We start from the raw sequence: 19,946 nt of genomic DNA, 5'->3' as shown, positions 1-19,946 counted from the left end.
CTTCATCTTTAACATTATCAAAGCTGCCTTTTGCAAACCAAACTTTACTGTTACTCAGATATTGCTTGAGCCTGTATCCCTCTTCTGTTAGATCTGGAAGACTTCTCGATTTTTTTCTAGGGATTGAATTCATGATTGCCTGCACCTTGACTCTGACAAATTCTTTATCCTTGGGCAGATGGGCTAGCAACTCCTATGCTCTGAAAGAGCTGTAATTTAATGGTCATTGGGTGCACATTCAGACAAGTATATTACCTTGTTTCTGAGCAGTTTAGAGCAGGTATGTATTTCCTTCATTCCAAATCAGACTTTCCCCAATTGCAGTAAGGTATGTTTGAGACCAGCTTTGAAAATTGGCTTCTCATTTGGAGTTCTTCTGGTTTTTACATCTAAGCACATTCTTTCAATGCTTTTTCTTCATCTAGTCTTGAGAGAAAGACTCCCTTTTCCCTATCAAATAAGTCACACTTTCATGGGACCCCGTTTGGAGTCTTTCCCATACCAGTGGAACTGGCTTTCCTGGTTATTTTTAGAAGGGTGGGCAAAATCTAGGCTCTTGGTACAGGTCTTTGCCCAGTGTAACCTGTACAGCTCTGGCTCTTCAGTGTTACTCAAGAATTAGGATGGAGTTAAACTTTCATCTGCACTGATAAATTCTTTCTTGTTACATAAACCCCATCCCATTCTGAGTTGTGAAAACCTAATGCTGCAGCTGACAAAAGTCATCTTGTTTCCTTCATCCTAGCACAGCAAAGTACATTTTTTCTTTTTTTGCTTGCTCTGGCAATTTCTTCAGCTGCTTGTTTAGATTCTTGTTTAGATTCTTTGAGCTACCTCCCCTCCCCCAGCTGCTGTTCTGCTTCTTAGTGAAACAAATGGGTGGCTGAGTCCCTGCTGTTCCTAGTAGCACCTGGAGGAGTTATGAAGATGCACATTTTAACTTGCTGCTGCTGTAGCAGATATTAACAGGAACTAAAAAATCCCAAAGTTGCAGGGTTTGCTGATGAGGCATGTAGCAATGAAATGGAATTTGTGTGCATTGCATGCTTCTGAGAACTGCAGCTGCTCTCAGCAAAACCTGTCACTTCATATATGCTTTAGGTGGACACAGGCCAGTACAGCCAAGAAGAGCAGTTATTCACATCCTTCCCTTGTGCATCTATTGAGATGGGAGAGGAAGATGTTGGCTCTAGATTTTAAGTTTACATAAAGCAAATTCAGAAAGGTCACAGTTTATTTACCATTTGTAATTTAGTCTTTCAGTAGTCTTTAACTTGTCAAGGTTTCCTTCTGGAACAGGCACTGCCAGTAAATTGTGTAGCCCTACTGGTGTGCCTAGCCTTTTAAGAAAATTTTTTAAGATTTTCTTTCAGAAATCTTTAGATTTCTTGTTATTCTCATACTTGACTTCTGCTAATCACAATGTCCGAATTGAACAGCTCTTCTGTACTTGACTTTTTAACAAAACATGCCCTAAACTTCTGAATTTTGCCATTCTGCAGTACTTGTGATGCCTTGAGAAGGCTGACCTAGAATAGAGGTTAGACAGAGTTAAAGTAGGTATTTATTAAAAGGCCTCAAAGGATACACCTTGGGCAATACAAGACCCAGGCCAGGCCACACCCAAGATGTACCCAAAATGATCACAAAATGGATGACCGGTCACACGGTCTCACACTTATAAGTTTTGGCCCATTTGCATATTGGAGTTAATGTGCAATTATAACTTTAGGTTATGAAGTTCCATCCTTCTTGTTCTCTCTCTTCAATTCACCGTTGTTTGTACTTTTTGGACCTGGAGCTTGTAACAGTTGTCCTTGGACAAGCTGGAAAAGGATTGTTTTGTCTACCTACTGTGTGAAGAGAACTTGCTAATGCTTAATATGAAGCTCAGAGTTACACATTAAAGCAGCACAGAATCTGAAAAATATAAAAGCTAAAACTTAAGGCATTACTTGGAATGTCACCAAACAGCCCATTGCAGCATCGATGACATTTCAGAAATGGAAGGTGGCACAGGACACATGCTGGAAGCTTCACACCCCAGTGTCTGTGCAGGCCTGCGCCCTGAGGGAATTTCTGAGCCTCAAGAACAGACAAGAGCTACATCTGGATCCGTGTTAGCTAAGCCAGCACTATGATATAGCACAGAGAGGACAATGGCAACAGAACCATGGGCACTACTGGCACTGATGCTTGTTGTCAGTGCAGCTGGGGCAAAGCCAGACTTGTCTGGCAGAAGTACAGAGCAGACTGAGGCAGCGTGTCCTGTTTCATGACTGAGACACATCTGTCATAGAAATTTGATACTAATACCAACACTGTTTCACCAAGGCATTTCAAACGCAGCTGCTGAGAATCCCTGAGATGCTGCAGATAAACAGTTCTGTCTCATTAGTCTGCAGGAGAACTCTGATGTGAAATCATCTAGTCCCAGCAGCTTCACCCCTCCTGCGGAAAGCAGGATCACCACCCGTGGTTACAGGGGTAGTAGTTGAAGCACACAGTTGGCACAAGTGACTGTGTCACTGCAGTAAATACTTCTTGACTACCCCAGGTCAAGTTCAGTGATATGGTAGGACAAGAAGCTCACCCACCCTTGAAGTGCAAGAAAGGCTTACTCTTGCATTTTATTTCTCTTGATTTCTTACTTATCTGAGGTGGATCAGAGTGTGCTGTATGCTGCTGGTGCCCTTCAAACCTCAAAGCATTTCCATCATCGTGGCCTGTTAGAAAAACAGGCATTTCTGATACATCCAGGAGTATCTCTGTTTCTAGCAGCTCAGTTGGCTTGTAAACCATACTCCCCAAAATGGCAGCATGGGATGTCTGTCTTTGGAAGCATCTGGATCTGCTTTTGAGGAAAACCCACCACAGGATCTTGCTGACAGCCCTCTAAGGACAGTTTTGTCTCCTGAGATGTAACTGTATCCAGTGCGGATTCGTGTAACCAAGACTGAGTGAGAAATTGTTGAGTCCTTAGAAGCTGCCTTCAGCCTCATAGCTACTGAAGAGCCAGGGGAGCCCTGGCTGTGTCTGTGCATTATCTCCAGGTGTGGTCATTCAGACAGGCTTGTCCAGGGCAGGTGGGCTTTGTCATAAACCAGAGCACATCGGTGTGAGGGGAGTGGCCACTCTTACATATGTGGCTGTTCCCATATGCGAGGTTTCCCAGTGGTCTTTTGCTGGGTTTCTTCAGTTTCTGAAATGCTGGTGGCTGGGGAGGCTGGAACACACGGGCTGGATTTTGCAGTGGCATTTAAGAGGAAGCTGCAGTGGCCTCAGTCGGTGGAGTGAGGCTTAACATCTTGCCTGTACATTGCAGATGCAGCAGAAGGAGACACTCCAGAAGCCCACAAAGGACCAGCAGTTTACAGTCCTTCTCGATACAGCTACCAGGTAAATGCTTTAATATCTTATCTGCCCATTATGAAATAAAGCTTTTATAAGGAGGGGAATAGTACATTGTTCATAGTGCTGCACTAAGCACCTTAGGATGAGAAGCAGGTAGGAAACGGGGAAGTCAGTCTGACATGTGTTTTCCTTTTTTCCCGCATGCCTTGTTCAGCTGCTGCAGTCTGACAGTCCCCAGGCAGAATCACAGACCCTGCTCCAGCAGAACTCCTCCCCGTACAGAGGGCACCTCGTGCCGTCTCCTGGATACAGCTACCGAGCAGCAGCACAGAGGACAGGACACAGCCTGTCCCATGGTTCCTCGGAAACATCCCTCTCCTCCACCTCATATTCCAGCCCTGCCCACTCGGTCTCCACAGACTCCTCTGCCCTGTTTGCAGGGAATTCGGGGTATTTCAGCAGCCAGCAGCACTCTGGCAGTGTCAGCAGCAGCCTCCTGAGGAAGAGCTGCCCTGCGGCTGCCAGCCCGGCACAGCAGACAGCTGTGGACTCTCTCTCCTCAGAGTCGTGCTCCCAGCCCTGCACAGGCGTGTCGGGCTCTTCCTCCGCTCCCCAAAGCGCTCGCTCACTACAGTCAGACTTGCGGACTATCAGCCTGCCGAGCTCTGGGCAGTCTGTTCTCTACCAGGGCTCCCGGGGCGCAGTGATTTCCAATGCACAACACTATCCACACCGTGGGGGAGGCAGTGTCCATCAGTACAGACTGCAGCAGCTTCAAGGTTCTGGAGTAAAGACTCAAACAGGACTTTCCTAGGGCTGCCTGGACTTCAGGAGGACAAAACTGCCCATAGCTCCTTCCGGTCACCCCTGGAAGTGGCTCCTGGGCTGGTGTTGAAAGCTTGCACCTGATGCTGGGGTGCCAGGGGTCAGAGGCTGAGGTCGAAAATGCACGGGTGAGATTTGTGAGCAGTATTGGCCTCTGGCCTGGTAGGAGAACATAGATTTCTCTGAGGCAGAGACTGTAGCAAAGCAGTTCCCTGACAAGTGGGTACATTGCAAAAACAAAAAGAAACAAACAGAAAAAAAAATAGAAAAAAAAAAAAGGAAATGGTTCAAGTGCAATGACTGTGGCACAGCCTCTGTCTCTGGTCCGTGCCCATGGCCACAGTCACACATGCAGTACGGACACAGTTCTGAATTCAAAAGCAGTTTAAAGGAAATGTTGGGGGAAGTTAACTCCAATCTCTTTATAGGTCAGGTTCTCAGTGCGTTCTGGGGAGGGCTTTAATCCGTTACGATCATTCCAGTCACAAGCAGACGAGCGCACACGGCTGCCTTTGGGCTTGGGTCGCCACTGCCGCCATCGGAGCTTTTTCCAGGACAGGAGAGTCTCCACAAAGCATGGGAGGGGTTTGGAGCGTGTGCCTGCGGCTGCAGAGGATCCGGGTGTGCTGTCGTGTACTGCTTCATTGCAGGTCTGTCGTGAACGAGTGTTTTTGAGGTCGCTTAAGGAGTCTGTGAACAGGAGCACGGCTGGGGCCGTGCTGCCGCGCCGGGGCTCTCTGGCTGCTGGTGCGCAACGCACAGGGGATGGCCGGGGGCCTGATCAGGCAAGTGATGCTGCGGCACACGGGGGGCTGCAGGCAGAGGAGCAGGGGGGCTGTAAGGGGCAGTGGTGGGTGGTGGGTGGGCTCCCCGGTCTGTGCTGAGCCAGAGGCTCTCCAGGCAGTGCCGTGTGGGGTCTTTCCCAGCCACTGTCACCCGCTGAGCGTGGCAGGAGAGCCAGCCCAGACACAGTGCGCTGTGTGTTCAATTCCATACGATTGCCAGCTTCTTTCTCACTTGTTTACTGTAATATCGGGCGTGTTTTTATTTATCTAATTTTATATTCAGTTATAACCATAGTAGGTTAGCTAATATATGACAGGTGTCATCCCTGGTGCTGCAGTGGAACTTCTCCTTTCTCTTGGATAACATAATGCTGTGAGTCTGTCTCCCCTCTCCTTGCAGATGCACAGTCTTCTTCCTCTTTTTTTAGGACTGTTACAGATTTCTCTAATTCACAATTGAAATCAGGTGTTTGTTCAGCCTAGGGGAGACTTTTAAAATATTGAGACAAAGAGTAGCTTTCTCACACTGTCTGGCTGTGAGCGTGTTGGGATGGAACTTGTCACCCCGCAGTTGGGTGTCTGTATACTGTATAACATAGGTGTAAACTTCACTTGGCTTAGCCCTGGAGGTGCAGCCTCCCCTTTGGTGCTCTGAGCAGCACGGGGCAGACGGGTTCTGCCCTGCCAGGTGGCAGGAGGGGGCCAAGGGGGCCCTCCCAGAGGCTCCAGCACCTTCGGGCGCAGCAGGGGGCAGGAGGGAGGGACCCTGGAAAGCTCTAGGAAAGGTGGGGGCTGTAGCTTCTTACTCTAGTGGAGTTTTTACACCATGCTGTAACATTTGAACTTTCACAAGAGATGTAATAATTTTGATAATAAAAATACTTAACTTGAAAACTAGTATTGTTGAATTTCTTACCGCCTTGAGTGCTGGTGCCCAGGACATAGGGCAAGGAGGTGAGGGCATCTAAGTCTCTTCCCTGTCTCCTGCAGGGTAAGCAAATCCTTGCAGGAGCAGCCTTCTGCCAGGTGAAGCTAGGAGCTGCTGTGGGAGCTGCTGTTCCTTAGGAAATTCCCTGAGCTTCTGGCTGGGGTTGTGAAATTTCTGGCTCTGCTGCTGCTGTTCTTCTTGCCCAAGCTCATTTGGAAAGGAGATGGATTTGGAGGATGTCCTCTGCACCACTGCATCTGCTTTAAAGCCTGGTTTCTGGTGTGTCAGAACCTGCCATCCAGGGTTTTCATACTGCTTGCCTTTTCTTTTGGAAGCCTGACATGGGCTGAACCTGGCATGGGGCCTGCCAGGTGCATGTGTAGGTGTAGGTGCTGGTTTGAGGTGCCCATGGCTTCTGGTCTTCAACTGCCCTCACTTGTGAGAATGTTCTCCCTGACACTGTGGGACCGTAAATGTCATGGTTCATTCTGTCCCCCAAAAGAGTGGCTCCATCTCCACTACTCCTTCCCTGAAAGCCACTGTGGGTAGCACCAACTCTGCTCTTCTCAGCTGCTTCTGCCATCTGCAGGGCTCACCTGGGCTGTCAGCATGTCCCACATCGGGGGAGCCAGACTTGGCCAAAGCTCTCTGCAAGTCCCAGAGCTCCCCATGTTGCCCTCATACAGCCTGGAATGCTCTCCCCACTCCTACCAGAGCATGCCATTAAACTGACCAGCCATGTAGTTTTTTTCCATCAAGACACTGGAATTTGATGAATTTCAGGAGTTTTTTGATGAATTTCATGGATTTTCCTATCAGTCTGTGTTAGTGAGCTGACAGACCACTCATCCTGCACTGTGAACAAGCAGAAAGGATTGGTTTAAAGGCTCGTAGGGATGGATGGGATCCTGCCCCACCCCCTGCTTTGCCATGAAGTGGGACAGATCCTTTCTCTGGGGACTCCCTCTGGTCAGAGCCTCTCCTTGTGTGCCAGCCCAGGCTGCAGGCTCCCCACCACAGCTCAAGACACTCACAGGGGCTTCTTTGGCCTCCCACCTCCTTCAGTGATGGCCGGGAAGAACCCATCCCAACCCTCCCCACAACAGAGGGCTCCAAGCTCATCTGGTTTGAATTATATTTTTCAATAAGGTTTTGTGAAACACTGTATCAAACTTTGTACTAAAATACAGATATATTACAGCTACTGTATTCCTTTCTCCACTGATTTTCTTGGTTTGTTTTTCCAATTCAGCTGGCAACAGCACTCTCAAGCTGGCAAGACCCGGGCGCTGCGAGTTCCTGTTGACCTCGTTCTGGGGGGCAGCTGTCAGAGGGACGTGGGCATCGCTGGGCTCATGGCGGGCAGAGGGCACGGGCAGGAGTGCTGGCACGCACTCCATCCCGGGTGGCTTTGGCTCCCAGATGGTGTTTCGGCACAGCTCCATCCCCCACCGCCACCCCACAGGGCCTCAGGGAACCACTTACCTGCTCCAGCCCACCCCTGGTGCCAGGTGAGGCGCTGGGTCCTGTGGAGCCCTTCACTGCCATCCCCAGCAGCCTCCACGCTCCGTGGCCCCATCCCAGGACCGTGGTGCCGCTCTGCTCCCTGCTCCCACTCACTCTGCTCCCTGGCCTTGCCCAGTGTCTGGGTCCAGCCCTGACAGGGCTCCAACAAGCCCCTGGGGGCCCTGCCCTGGGCCCTGCAAGGAGCCCCAGCTGCTCGCACTGAGACACGGCCAGTGCTGAGGACTTTATTGCATTGCGAGGGCTGTGGTGACCCAAGCCCCTGTGGCCAAGGGAAGCCCACACACACACGCTGGCCTGGCCAGCAGAGCCACAGCCAGGCTGCAGCCACCCGTGCCGGGGTGTCGGCTCTCGGGTGCTGTGTGTGCGCTCCCGAGGCCGCCGGGGCAGCAGCCAGCGGCTCCCCGCACGCCATCGCCGCGGGCCAGCGAGGTACAGCCAGGAGGTCGGGTGGTACAGGAGTGCTCAGGTACACCCGGCCATGCCGTGTGGCAGGGAAAGCCTTGCTGTCACCAGTGGAGATAAAGCACCGTATGGGGATGGGGAGGGAAGGCGTTTGGCAACGGCCCGCGGCCGGCTCGGGGAGGGGTCTTGGCGGGGGGGTCCTCCTGTGCCCGCCTGGGGGTTTTGCATCTTCAGCTGCTCCCACTTACCAGGGCTTACATTCAACGGCGGCGCGAGTCGGGGGTCCCACGGCCGGCAGCAGCGAGGCCCCTGCGGTCCCCACGCTGAGGGGACCGAGCAGCAGCCTGCAGCCCCGGTCACGCACCAGGAAACACCATGTCCTGGGCTGGACTCCCGGGGCAGGGGGGAAAGGGGCTCGAGTCACTTTACCCTGTTTAGAGAATATGAATTTACATGTAAAAGTAGGGGTTGGGCCCCATCCCGGCCACCGGGTCCCCTGGCTGTGGAGACAGGATCACGGAGCTGTACAAAATGGGAGTGGGGAAGGGTCCGGGACCCGGAGCAGCCGGCACGGGGCGTCACTGGGTGCGCGTTCGGGTGGGAGGCAGCAGGTCAGGAGTCCTGGGGATGTAGAAATCTGTTAAAAACTCCAAGACTGTTTTTTCCTTGAAACAAAACCGCAGCTGGATTCTGTTCTTGAACAAAGCGGGTTTGAGGCATCCTCCCCCGGCGGCGGCCCGCAGGCAGCGGTGGGTACGGAGCTGGAGGGTGCGTGGGATGGTGGTGCCGGCGTGGACATGGAGGTGGCCATGGATGCGGCGGGCGGCTGGCGCATCCCTGGCACGGGCACCGGGGCCCGGAGGGCGGCGCAGGACGCTGTGTGGCCGCTGGCAGCAAATGAAGGGCAGGACAGGGAGTGAGTGCCCAGGCTGCCGGCCATGGGAAGAGGGTCCTGCTGCAGATGGTCGGCCTTATATCCTCTGCGGGAAAAGCACAGCAGGTTGGGGATGGACTTGGGCTGGTCTTACTGCACCATGTTACTTGCATGTGCCAGGCATATGCCTATCCCCATCCCTGCCACCCTGTCTTTGCTGCCTCCCTTCCCCCATTGCCCCCAGCCCTGCTGCCTGCACAGCCAGGGTCCCCCATCCTGTCCCGTCCCATCCCGTCCCGTCCCATCCCATCCCATCCCATCCCATCCCATCCCATCCCATCCCATCCCATCCCATCCCATCCCATCCCATGTCACAATGACGCCAAGCACAGTCACACCCAGAGACACCACAGAGGGACAGGGGACAGGACAGTGACACTCAAGGCTTACCGCAGTGCCAACAAAATCTGTGGAAACAGAAGAGAGAGAGGTCAGGCAGGGCAGAGGCTCATTGGCTGCCTCCCACCCTGCCCAGCCTGGCTTGCCTTGTAGGTGACAGTAAAGCCCATGGGACCCTTGCCAGGCTGCTCCCACCCAGGATCCCCCCCAGTAGCATGGTGCTGACCTTTGCTCTCTGTCTTGAGCTCCTCGTGCAGCAGGTCGTTCTGCCGGTTGCCGAGAACAAAGGCCAGGAAGGAAAGGATAAGGGCATTGAGGATGCCGATGATGGCCAGGATATAAGCCCAGCGTACAGAGCAGTCGCCCAGGGAGTACTTCCCCGTCTTCTCCCCACACATGTCCCGTATGGTCTCTGCATCCCAGCCATCGGGAAAGATCATGCAGCCCAGCACCAGGCAGAGCGCTGCAAGAGGGAGAGGAGGGGGAAGCATCAGAGACAATAATAGAGTGGCAGTGCTGGGTGCTGAGCCCCCCAGTCAGTATGTGAGTGCAGCCCGTGTCTGGCAGGGAGCCCACCTTGGCCCCACAACAGCTGGGCAATGTGGCAGGTGACAGCCACCACTGCCTCAGGAGCTCTGGGACTGGCTTTTTGGCTGTCCCAAACCTGGCCCATGCACAATTAGGGACTTCAGGCTCTTTGTTTCTTCCAGCATCAGCCACAGGATCAGTGGCTGCCCACGGGCTTTCCTTATCACTACAAGCTCCCTGCATGTGGGCAGGAGCTACCGGTGCACTGCGGGCAGGGATGCTGCCTGTGGAGAGGACTGGCATCCCCAGGAGCCCCCACACCTGACCACCCCACAGCCGGCAAGCAGCACTCCCAGAGGGGTCACCTTCCCAGCAGGCCTCCACCCAGCACACTCTGTGCTAAGCAAGGAGACATCAGGGAACACAGGGATGGAAATGCCACAAAGCCTGTGACTGTCAAGGTAAGAAGATGACTTTTTCTGACTACAGCAAGTACAAAAGCTCCTCACCCCATATCAGCTGGAAGAGCTAAAAATAGTAATGATGTTGGCTGCAGTGCCCTGCAGGTACTTTTGCCCTGAGTTAAGGAACAACTAAGAGGTTTTTGCCCACACCAGTAAGAAGTTCTCTCTCCATCCTTTTCAGCAAACACCCTGCAGGCAGGCAGCTGGCAGTCTGGCATGAGCTTTCTGGGTGCTGGCATGTATTTTGAACTGCTTTCCATGGGGAAGGGAAATCCCAGGAGGGAGGCATGTGCCTGCAGGGCATCACACTGCACCCAGGAAAGGACAGGGGCGCTGGCACATTATGTCATGCAGCAGCTGCTGCTTGGTCTCTAACTCCTCCACAAGCAAACCCCCTTGGTAAAAGTCTTTGTGGACAGTGGCAAGCCCTGCATGCTGATTTATTGCAATGCACAGCCCTGGTGCCACCCCGGCACCACACAGCTGCACAGAGCCAAGCCAGTGTCTCCAGCACATCGTCACCAGGGACTCCCAGCCAAGCACAGCCTGTCTGGGACTGGGCCAACCCAAACCCTCTGCAAGGAAACACAGTCAGCACCAACGCCATGCACTGCATGGTAAACGCTGAGGAGCAGCCTGGCCTGCTGCTGACCTGGGCACCTTGGAATAGGATGGCATTAATTCAGCTGAGGGCCTGAATAAAAGGGGATCAGGTGCAGCAGACCTGTGCCAGGGACTGTTCCTGTGAAAGCAGAGATGCTAAGAGGATTTTAGGATCCTCTGAGCTCCCAGTGCAGTGCAGCTGTGAAACGAGCTAAGGTGCTCTGTGACAATCCCCAGCAAGGGGGTGGGTTTACCCCCACAGCATTGCTCAGGCTGGCATGACCCAGCCTGGAAATGGGCATGGTTGTAAGAAATCTGCTGAAATCATGGAGGAGGAGGAAAGGACCACAGGTATGCAGTGAGGTTGGGGGAAAGCACAGAAAGCAGCAGCTCCAGCTGCCTGGGTGGGCAGCAGGCCTCAGCAACAGCCACTCTGGGCCCAAAGGAGAACAAGGGCTGTGCCCAAGAGGGTAGGCAATTTTGAGTTAAAAAATCAGGCACCAATTTTACTTACACCAGCGAGGGCTTGGGCAGGCTCCCAGCCTTTGTGCACAGCCCTCAGTCAGTCCTTCACAGGAGCAGAACAGCAGCCCCTGGGTCTGTCCCTGGACTCTGCAGGCAGTATCCTGTCCTCTGCATTCCTGAGCTATCATTCGGGGTGAAGGTGGGTCCAACGGCCCAGGTAAAGCAGAAGCCTGCCAAGAGCTCACTGCTCTGAAAACACCACAGGTGAGAGGGTCTCCCAGGACATCTGCAGGTCCCAAACATGGCAGGACAGGCAGCAATGCCTCAGCACTCATGGAGGACATGAGAGACAGGGTTTAAGGCAAAAGTAGGGTGGCTCAAAAAGATATGGGAGACACTTGTGTGGTGGATTGTCAGAGCACAGTCACAAAGGACTTGCAGTGATGGCCACTGCCAGAACACTGCCTGGCTTCAGCCTGTGTCTGCTTGTTTTGATCTCATCCTCGTGTGCCTGCTCTGTACTGCACCAGGGCAAAGGGAGTCTGTGCCCTGTCCCACCAAGCAGTTGCAGGATCTCTGCCCATGCCCTCACAGCCCATTTGACACAATTAAACAACAAATTTACTACTGGGCAGAGGTGTGTGCCCAAGTCACCACACATACTCAAATGCCTCTGCCTGAGGGTGACTGGGCTCTTCCCAAAAACCCCTCACTACTCTACAGCTCCCTGGGAAGTGGCTGAGGTGAGGCTGTGCTACTGAGGGCAGGTGCTCTCCTGGGGAAGAGCAGCTCAGGGCTCTCCTCTTCCCATCTGCCCTATGTGCTCCCAGCAGCAAGCCAAGTCCTCTGCTCTGTCACAAGCAATTCCCTTTTCTGCACTCCCCAGGCTGCCCAATGTCCTGGAAACACCTTCCTGTGCCTGCAGCAAGGAGTGACTTTGAAAAGCAGAGCAAGAATAAGGAGGGGATCCCCATACAATCCACAGGCCTCAGCGCTGGCCTCTCCAACAGGTCTGAGGGATGTGGGGTCAGGGCTCTGCCTGCCCAGCCCTCTGCCCACAGCACCGTTCTGCCAGCACTTACACCCAAATGCCCCAAAACTCCTTGCAGACCTGCAGGAAAACCTTGGGTTTTGTTTAAAGCAGCCCATTTCTATGCCTTAAAACCACAAGAAAAGCACCAGGTGATGATTTCTATGAAGAGCCACTATTAAAGAGGAAAAAATAACCCATCTCCTGTCCATTTTGCTTTTAATTCTTGTTCTTCTGAGTGTGTGGTGCCAGTCCTCACTGTCAGTGGCACCAAGAATGGCTGGCTGGTCTGTCACACCCCATAGCTGCTATCCTGCCCCTAGGCCCTGGGCTCCAACTCCCTCTTGTAGAGTTTTTCCAATTGTAAAGACAGTTTTGAGAGCAGGCATTTCAGTGATCACTGGGACAGGGTGCATGCAGAGGGAGGATGATCCTGCTGGGGCTGTGGCTCTGACCCCATAAAGCTGGCATTTCTTGCCTTAACAGCTGGTTCATGGCTTCTCACTCCTCAGTGCTCCCTCGTCAAGGTCCATTAGAAACAACATGGGCATCTCAAGGGCTTTTGATATTCTCACAAAATAAATTAATCAAAGGGAATGCAATGTTATGACTCAGGCTGCAACACTGGAGCAAGATTTGAGCAGAAAGAGGAGGCTCCTCCTGGCAGGATAACATCTCCTAGTACAAGGTGCATTTAGCTAATTTGGACTGTCTGAGTAACCCCCATGTTTGCTGAGTACCACTGCCCCTGTCCTGAGCAGCTGTGCCTACAGGATTAAAATCTGATTTTTTAAATTGCTTTTTCTGTCTAGTTTAGTCTACAGGTGTGAGTGAAAACTGGCTTTTACTGCTTCTGCCTGCCATGGGTGGAAGGAGCTCAGGACATGCAGCTGAGATATGACTTCTCCCCCAGAGCATCACACCGCCACAGAACACACAGATGGGAAGATGTGAGGTAATGGGGGGAAGACCAGCAATCACTGGGTCCAAAAAGGGCTTTTTAAACCTGGCACGGGGACAGACAGCACATCCAAAGACCCCAGGGAACAGGGGCTGGGCTGTGTGCTCTTGGGGTGTAGAGTGGCTGCTTCTCACCAGAAAACCTCCTGAACACCAAACAGAAAGGGGACAAACACAGTCCCCCCTCCTCCCCATAAAAACTGAAATGCCTCAAAAATAAATCAACACTAAGGGCAGAGTGCTCTGGACAGCGAGCACCAGCCATTTACACAGACACGAGCTCCCTTACGGCGTTTTGCTCCACAGGCTGTTTTTGTGCCAAAAAATCAGCAGGATTCAGAATAGAGTTATGAGCTTGTATGAATCAGAACTGACAGTTACTTTATCTGGAACAACAGTTCAGGGATGTAAGCTCCAGGCCACGAGCGGCTCCGAGACGGCCGGCTCGGCCCCTCCCCGCGAGTACACGGGCACAGGAGCAGCCCCACGGGAGGCTGCGCTGCCGCGCAATCCCCGCGGCGGCTGCGGAGCACACGGCGCTGCACGCATGCAAGGGATGGGCTGCAGCCGGGCTCCTGTCCTCTGAAAGACCTGAGCGGTAGGGGAAGAAGAGGAGAATCTTCAGGAAAGCTTTCCTGGGGATCCAGAGACAGTAATTCAGCAAATGCTGAGGGGCTTTGTGGTGCTGTTGTTTTTGCTGCAAGGTCAGCAGGTGGAAGTGGTTCATATACGGGCAGTATTGGCAGAGAAAGGGCCTGAGGATAAACTGCAGAGTCACAGCATAGTTAAGGTTGGAAGAGACCTCTGGAGATCATTTAGTCCAACCCTCTTGCTAAGGGTCACCTAGAGCAGGTGATACAGGAACATGTCCAGATGGGTTTTGAATTACTCCAGCGACAGAGACCCCACAACCTCTCCGGGCAGTCTCATGCTCAGCAGCTGTCCCAGTTACACTCCAAGCCAGTTTACAGCAGTGGTATCTGCCTCATATTTTTTCATTAAAAATTTCAGTGAATGAGTTTTATATCCATGAAAACAATATTTTGAAACCTCAAAGTCTCTGAAAGGACTTGGTTCTCCAGCAAGTCACAGTCAGGAAGATGAGCCTGTCCCGATGTGGTTCAGCAGAGCCGCTGCATTGCTGTCAGAACCAGGGAGGGTTTTGGGGCTGTAGTGCTCACCCAGGCCAGATCCTGCTTTCCCTTGGGGCTGAGGCTACACCACCACACAGCTCCACCATGCTCAACCCAGCAGCTGCCAACAATTCCCTCACCACTCCTCTCCATGGATATGCCAAAACCACGCCATGCAAGGGGTCCCCTCTGAGACAATGGCAAACACAGCTGAGGTGCAGAAGATGAAGCCCTGCTCAGGGACATGCCTCTGCTCTCAGGCCTTGGAAGGGCCCATCTAAGTGTAGCTCTGAAGGGAATCTCCCTAAGGAGAAAAGAGCTCAGATGGATATGTATCACCACATTCTCACTCAGGCAAGATGGCTGGTCATGGCACAATCAATGCCAAGAGGCCACTGATAAGGACAAAGCCCAGTCCTAAGGCCAAGAGCATGGTCCCAGGTGAGAAGGCACCACATATGTATTCCTAAGGGAGGGAGTGTGAAGGTCTCACCACACTGACTGCTGGACCTGGAGCACAGGAAAACACCTAAAAATGTGGCCAGTCTATTCTTCCATGCAGGCAGCATGCTGTGCTCAGCTGGCTGCCTGTTTTGACCCTCAATATACTCTAAGTACAAAACCAAAGACCCTCTGGAAACAACCCTGGGTACCACTCGGGGTAATCATCCTGATGGGAGGCACATGGATGCAGGGTCACACAGAGCTGGCTGGGCTGTCTTGCAGAGGCATTAATGCACCAGGACAATTTTGTTCAAAGTTCTGAGTAAATTCACAGGGGGACTGTATCTTATGCTACAGCAGAGTGTTGGGGAATCAGAGGGAATGCTCAGGCTCCTGGCTGGCCTGGTGGTTGTGTATTCCTATGCTCTGATTTCCTACAGACAAATCCCAAGGGGGATCACCCTCACAGCCCATTTCTCTTAAAGCATCATCCCACAGAACTTTCTGAAGGTGCTCCTCCACTAATTTGGAATACTGGGGTGGCATTAAGTGCTGACAGTCATACAGTTGTTGACGTGCTCATGTTAAGGTCCCATCTCTGGTTTTATAACAGAAGGATTTAGCAAAATCTCCAGTTTTGCGTTACTGGATTTTGAACAGGGCAGATGGCCACGTTTCTATTTGCGATAAAGCAGAGTCTTTCCTCTTAATTAGATCCAGTTTCCTCCTAGCGGGGCAGTGGCTTTTGAGCTGGAGCTTTCTGTCAAGCTCTAATTAAACCCTGCCTTGATTGTTGTTCACTAATTAGACATTGATGATTTAAAGTTGGTTGGTTTTTTTTGTTTTTTTGAAAGAGATCCTGAATTCCTCATCATCCTCCCCCACATTCCTACACTTGGTTTTTCTCCTCTGAAGAGCCCATCCATGCCCACAATCAGCAGCCCTTTACTCTGCACCGGCCATCCCACAGGAATGGGGTGGGGATACCTCTGCCCCATCTCTCTGCCTGTCACCTGCCTCACCTGGCTTTCACCAGTGAGACCAAGAGACTTTGGGCCTCACAGTGCTTCTGCTGCAGTAGTGCAAGTCCTTCTTCAGCTAAACCTTCACTGAGGCAGGAGGAATTTCCTTTCCTTCTCTGCTCCTCCAAACTCTCTGCTCTAACAGAATCCTCCAACCTCCCAGCCAGGTGAATCTCTGAAGTTTGCCATAATGATGTGCCAGAGCCTGCATCAGGCTATGTCCCTGCTGTAAGATCTGGCCTGTGATACTCTCTCCATAGGTCATGGCAGCTCCTTCTCCATGCACAAGGTAACACATCCACCTGTGGCTGCCCCAGACGTTCCCAGGGAAGTTCAGCCCTGCCTGACGCCTGCCAGACAAGATTCTCTTGCTGGGACACACCACACCACCACCTCTGCATCAGGCCCTTTCTGACAGGAACATCAGCCTGTCCTGTAGGTCAGCAGCTCTCCCATGTTGTCCTGTCTCAGGTTAGGGTGGAGGGCCAGTGTCTGTTAATGATGCCTTGGACCTTTCCCAACAGAGAAGCCAGGGAGCCATGCTGCTCTGGGAGAGCTCCAAGCCAACCTGGGCTGGCTGGGGCCAGAAGAGCCAGCCCATGGCCCCACTGAGCTGAGCACTCAGGGTTCTCACAAGTGCAGTTGTCAGCAACACGTGTCATTACAAGGTGCAAAGTGTGACCAAGGACAAGCCCCAAGGCAAGGTGAAGGGTACCCAGGGGTGACAACAGCAAAGTGCTGTCATGGCCACCCAAACCTGAGCCAGGACAGGACAGGAGGCATTGGGGAGAAGACCCAGGGCTGCCTCCAGTGCAGTGCCCTCTGCACACAGCTCCCTGTGCAGCAGTGGCAGCTGGGCACTCCACGCCACTTGATTAAGCTGCCGACAATCAGTAGGATTTGGGCTCTGAGCTTGCTTTAAACTGATAAATCTTCAGGACGGGGAAAATTAAAGATGAGGGAATTTCCTGATAAGCCAAGGCAGCTCCAGGTCTGGCTGTGGTCCTGATCTGGGTAAGAGGAGGTCAGGCTTTCCAGTCCAAGCCAGCTGCAAAGGAAAGAGCTGGGCTAGCTGAAAGGTCCTCACACGGAGGGGCTGTATCCTTCCACATCAAGGACTAGGGCCCTTCTCACAGAGGGGATGAATGGGGTCCTTCCATTAAGAATAAGGGGCCCTGTAGATCCTTCCAGTGGAAGCTCTAGGTCTATTCACACTTAGTATGTAGTGGAGAGTAAGTGTCCACACCTGGTAAAACTGTGCAGAGAAGGAAGTGAAGAGTCTTGCTACCAATGGAAGTCCAACATCATTCCTTAGGCTCTTTCTCCCAAAAGGACAGACCCTGTGTGAGGACACCTTGGAAGTCTGTGCATAAGGGGATACTTTGGATCCCTATCAATATGGGCATCAGGTCACCTTCTAGGGAAAGGTCTGGGTTGTTGCACAGTGTCACTTTGAGGAGTGAGTCTGTGAGGGTCTTGGGGTACATCTACAGTGGGGTTTCATTTGTGGAAGGACCTAAGGAGGAGCTATAGACATGGTCACATTTGGGGCAGGTTAATTACTGGACTTGAGTGGTCAAGTCTGCGGAGACATCAAGGTAAATGTATGGTGTACCTCTGTGGGAAGCACTGGAGAGAGCTGTCCTCACAGCCCTTTCATGATGCAGGATAGAGGGGGCCTGGGTACAATATGTCTTTAAGGGGGAACTGAAGGATGCTTTTAGAGGGATGGAGGATCCATGCATGGGCTTCTTCCAGTGGTGGGGTTCCTTTGGGGGATGAGTGTTCCCCTAAAGTGAATATCTCTTAGGGACAATCCCACATCTCTGGGGTTGACTGGGAGGCTAGTCCCTGATGTGGAGTGTGCTGGGGTGTCTGAATCCCCAGGGATTCAGGGGGCTGATCCAGTGCCCTAGGCTATGTTGTGGGGTGTCCCAATGCTGGTCCTTGACTGGGGTGTACTCAAGTGCCCCAAGGTGGGTCCCTAGCCCAGGATGTCCTGAGGGTCCAGACTGTCTAGGTGTCCCAGGGTTGGTGCCTGTTCTGGAGTCACCTGAGGTGGTCCCTGATCCAGCTCTCCAGCTATGTACCTCCCATAAGGGAGCCTTATGTTTCCTTGGGGTCAGACCTTGCCTAGGGAATCCCAGGCTCCAGTGCCCCAAGCAGGTGCGACCATTCCTGGTGCCAGTGCCTGGTCTGGCTGTCCCGGGAAGCCCTGGAGTGTTCTGAGGACATTTCTTGGCTGAGAAGACCCATGGCCCTACAGTGCTTGTACCTATCCAGCTTCCTTGAGTGATCCCAATGTTCCCTGTGGCCAACCTTTGCCTGGGGAGACCCAGGTGCCAATGCCTAGAGCCAGGACCTGTTTATGGTGCTCTGTCAATGCCATTGCCTGGCCTGCTTTTTCCAGGAAAGCCTGGGACGTCCTAGGGCCAGCTCCTGGCCGGGATGCCCTATGGATACACAGTACCTGTACCCAGCCCAGCTTTCCTGAGCAGCCCTTGTGTTCCTTGTGGCCAGGGGATAACAGGGAGCCTCAGTGCCAGTGTCCCAAACGGGTGCCCATTCCTGCTCATCTGTCAGCACTAGCACCTGCCCTGGGTGTCCCAAGAAACTGCGGGGCTGGATCCTAGAACCACAGCCCTGCAGTGTTTGGACTCAGCCCAGCTTCCTCGAGCAACCTTGCTGTTCCCTATAGCCAGGGACCCCACTACCACTGCCGGGGTGTCCCAGGGTGCTGCACGCTCAGCTCTGCCCACATCCTCCCCACCCGTCCCTGCCGCCAGGCCCGGGGCAGCCCGGTGCTCCCGGTGCCGGTGGTTCCCGGTGCCGGTGTGTACCTGCCAGCAGCTGCATCCAGGCGCAGATCTTGTAGACGGTGGCGGTGTTGCAGAAGAAGAACAGGGCGAAGCAGGTGATGCAGCCCAGCGTCAGCACCATGGAGAGCAGCACGAAGAACGCGGCCGCCTGAAAGGCGCCCGAGGGGATGGTGCTGAAGTCGGTGAAGGAGCCGCGGCACGACAGCTCCCGGCCCGCCAGCCCGCTGCCCACGCAGTAGTGGAACAGCCCGAAGTACCCGGGCTTGGGCGTGTTAACGCTGTCGCCCACCCAGTAGGGCTGGATGAAGACCACCACGTTGATGATGGCGAAGCAGATGGTGAAGATGGCCCAGAGCACGCCGATGGCGCGCGAGTTCCGCACGTAGTTGTCATGGTACAGCTTGGAGGCTTCCTGCGAGGGCAGCATCCTGCCGGCCGCCGCTGCCGGAGGGCGGGAGGGGCCGGGGCGGCGGGGAGCCCGCCCGGGGTCGGCGGGGCGGGGGGGCCGCGGCCTAAGAGCGCCCGCGGGCCGCCGGGCCCTGCGACACCCGCGCCGCCATCTTGGCTGCCGCCTCTGCGCCCCGCGCGCTCCCGCCGCGCGCGCGCGGCCGCGCGCCCCCCCGCCACTGCGGAGCCGAGCCCGGCCGAGCCCGGCCCGGCCCCGTCCGGCCCGGCCCGGCCACGGCCCGCCCGAGCCCGAGCCCGCCCCACGGGGATCCGACCGCTCCGCCGCCGCCTTCTGCTGCGCTCGCCTCGGGCTCGGCCGAGCGACGGGCTCGGCTCGGGTCGGATTGCCGGGCCCATTCCTCTCCCCCGGTCCGACGCCGCCCGGGGTGGTGCCGGGGCATGGCTCCGGTAAGTGCCGGAAGGTCCCCGCGTGGCTGCCTTTGGCCGGAGTGCGCCCGCAGGGAGAGCGTCCATCCTCCGCACCCGTCACCAGCCCGGGGGAGGCCCGCGGGCTGCCGGCGTAGCCCCCGGGCGGGCAGCGGACCTTCCCCACCCTCCTGGCGGGGACCGAGCAAGGAGGTTGCCGCCACTGACTCCTGCCTCTCTGGGGCAGCAGGAGTCGACCCAAAACCTCTGACAAAGCGAGGCTGTGCCGGGTCAGATGTGGCGACAGGGTTGGGGTGCACAACGTGCGCCAGGCTAGGTGTGGGGGATGACTGGGCTGGGGTAAGTGGCTGTGCCAGTAGTGTCACACAAGCTGTCAGCACTTACATGCCGGCAGGTGCCCTTGCGAAATCCTGCCGCAGCCCCGCCAGCCTCACACCGGTCCCCAACCCAGCAGAGACCAAACCGAGTCGGGCCAGTTTCATTCTCAGGCAACGAGATGCACAGCATTAGCTGCAGTTGAACTCGGCTGTCATGAAATGTTTGTGAAGAT

General features: G+C 54.1%; 2 protein-coding genes across 2 annotated transcripts in view; one reads left to right on the top strand and one right to left on the bottom strand.

The window, feature by feature from the left end:
* Window positions 1-5,858, top strand: part of SETD5 (SET domain containing 5) — a 65,089-nt gene extending 59,231 nt beyond the window's left edge. Inside the window, exons 23-24 of the mRNA XM_021531454.3 lie at window positions 3,326-3,399; window positions 3,569-5,858. Coding sequence (XP_021387129.3) covers window positions 3,326-3,399; window positions 3,569-4,168 — 674 coding nt within the window. The 3' untranslated portion in view covers window positions 4,169-5,858. The remainder of the gene's footprint in view (window positions 1-3,325; window positions 3,400-3,568) is intronic.
* Window positions 5,859-7,013: 1,155 nt separating this feature from the next.
* Window positions 7,014-19,136, bottom strand: LHFPL4 (LHFPL tetraspan subfamily member 4). The gene is made up of 4 exons (XM_021531947.3): window positions 18,584-19,136; window positions 9,321-9,557; window positions 9,146-9,162; window positions 7,014-8,801 (listed from the first exon to the last, which is right to left on the bottom strand). The coding sequence occupies exons 1-4, from the start codon at window positions 18,987-18,989 to the stop codon at window positions 8,793-8,795; spliced, it is 669 nt and encodes a 222-aa protein (XP_021387622.1). The 5' UTR covers window positions 18,990-19,136; the 3' UTR covers window positions 7,014-8,792.
* Between the last annotated feature and the right edge of the window lie 810 nt (window positions 19,137-19,946).

The sequence above is a fragment of the Lonchura striata genome, chromosome 12 (genome assembly GCF_050655825.1).
Source record: "Lonchura striata isolate lonStrDom1 chromosome 12, ASM5065582v1, whole genome shotgun sequence".
NCBI classification, from domain to species: domain Eukaryota; kingdom Metazoa; phylum Chordata; class Aves; order Passeriformes; family Estrildidae; genus Lonchura; species Lonchura striata.
This window is presented reverse-complemented; position numbering and strand designations above follow the sequence as displayed.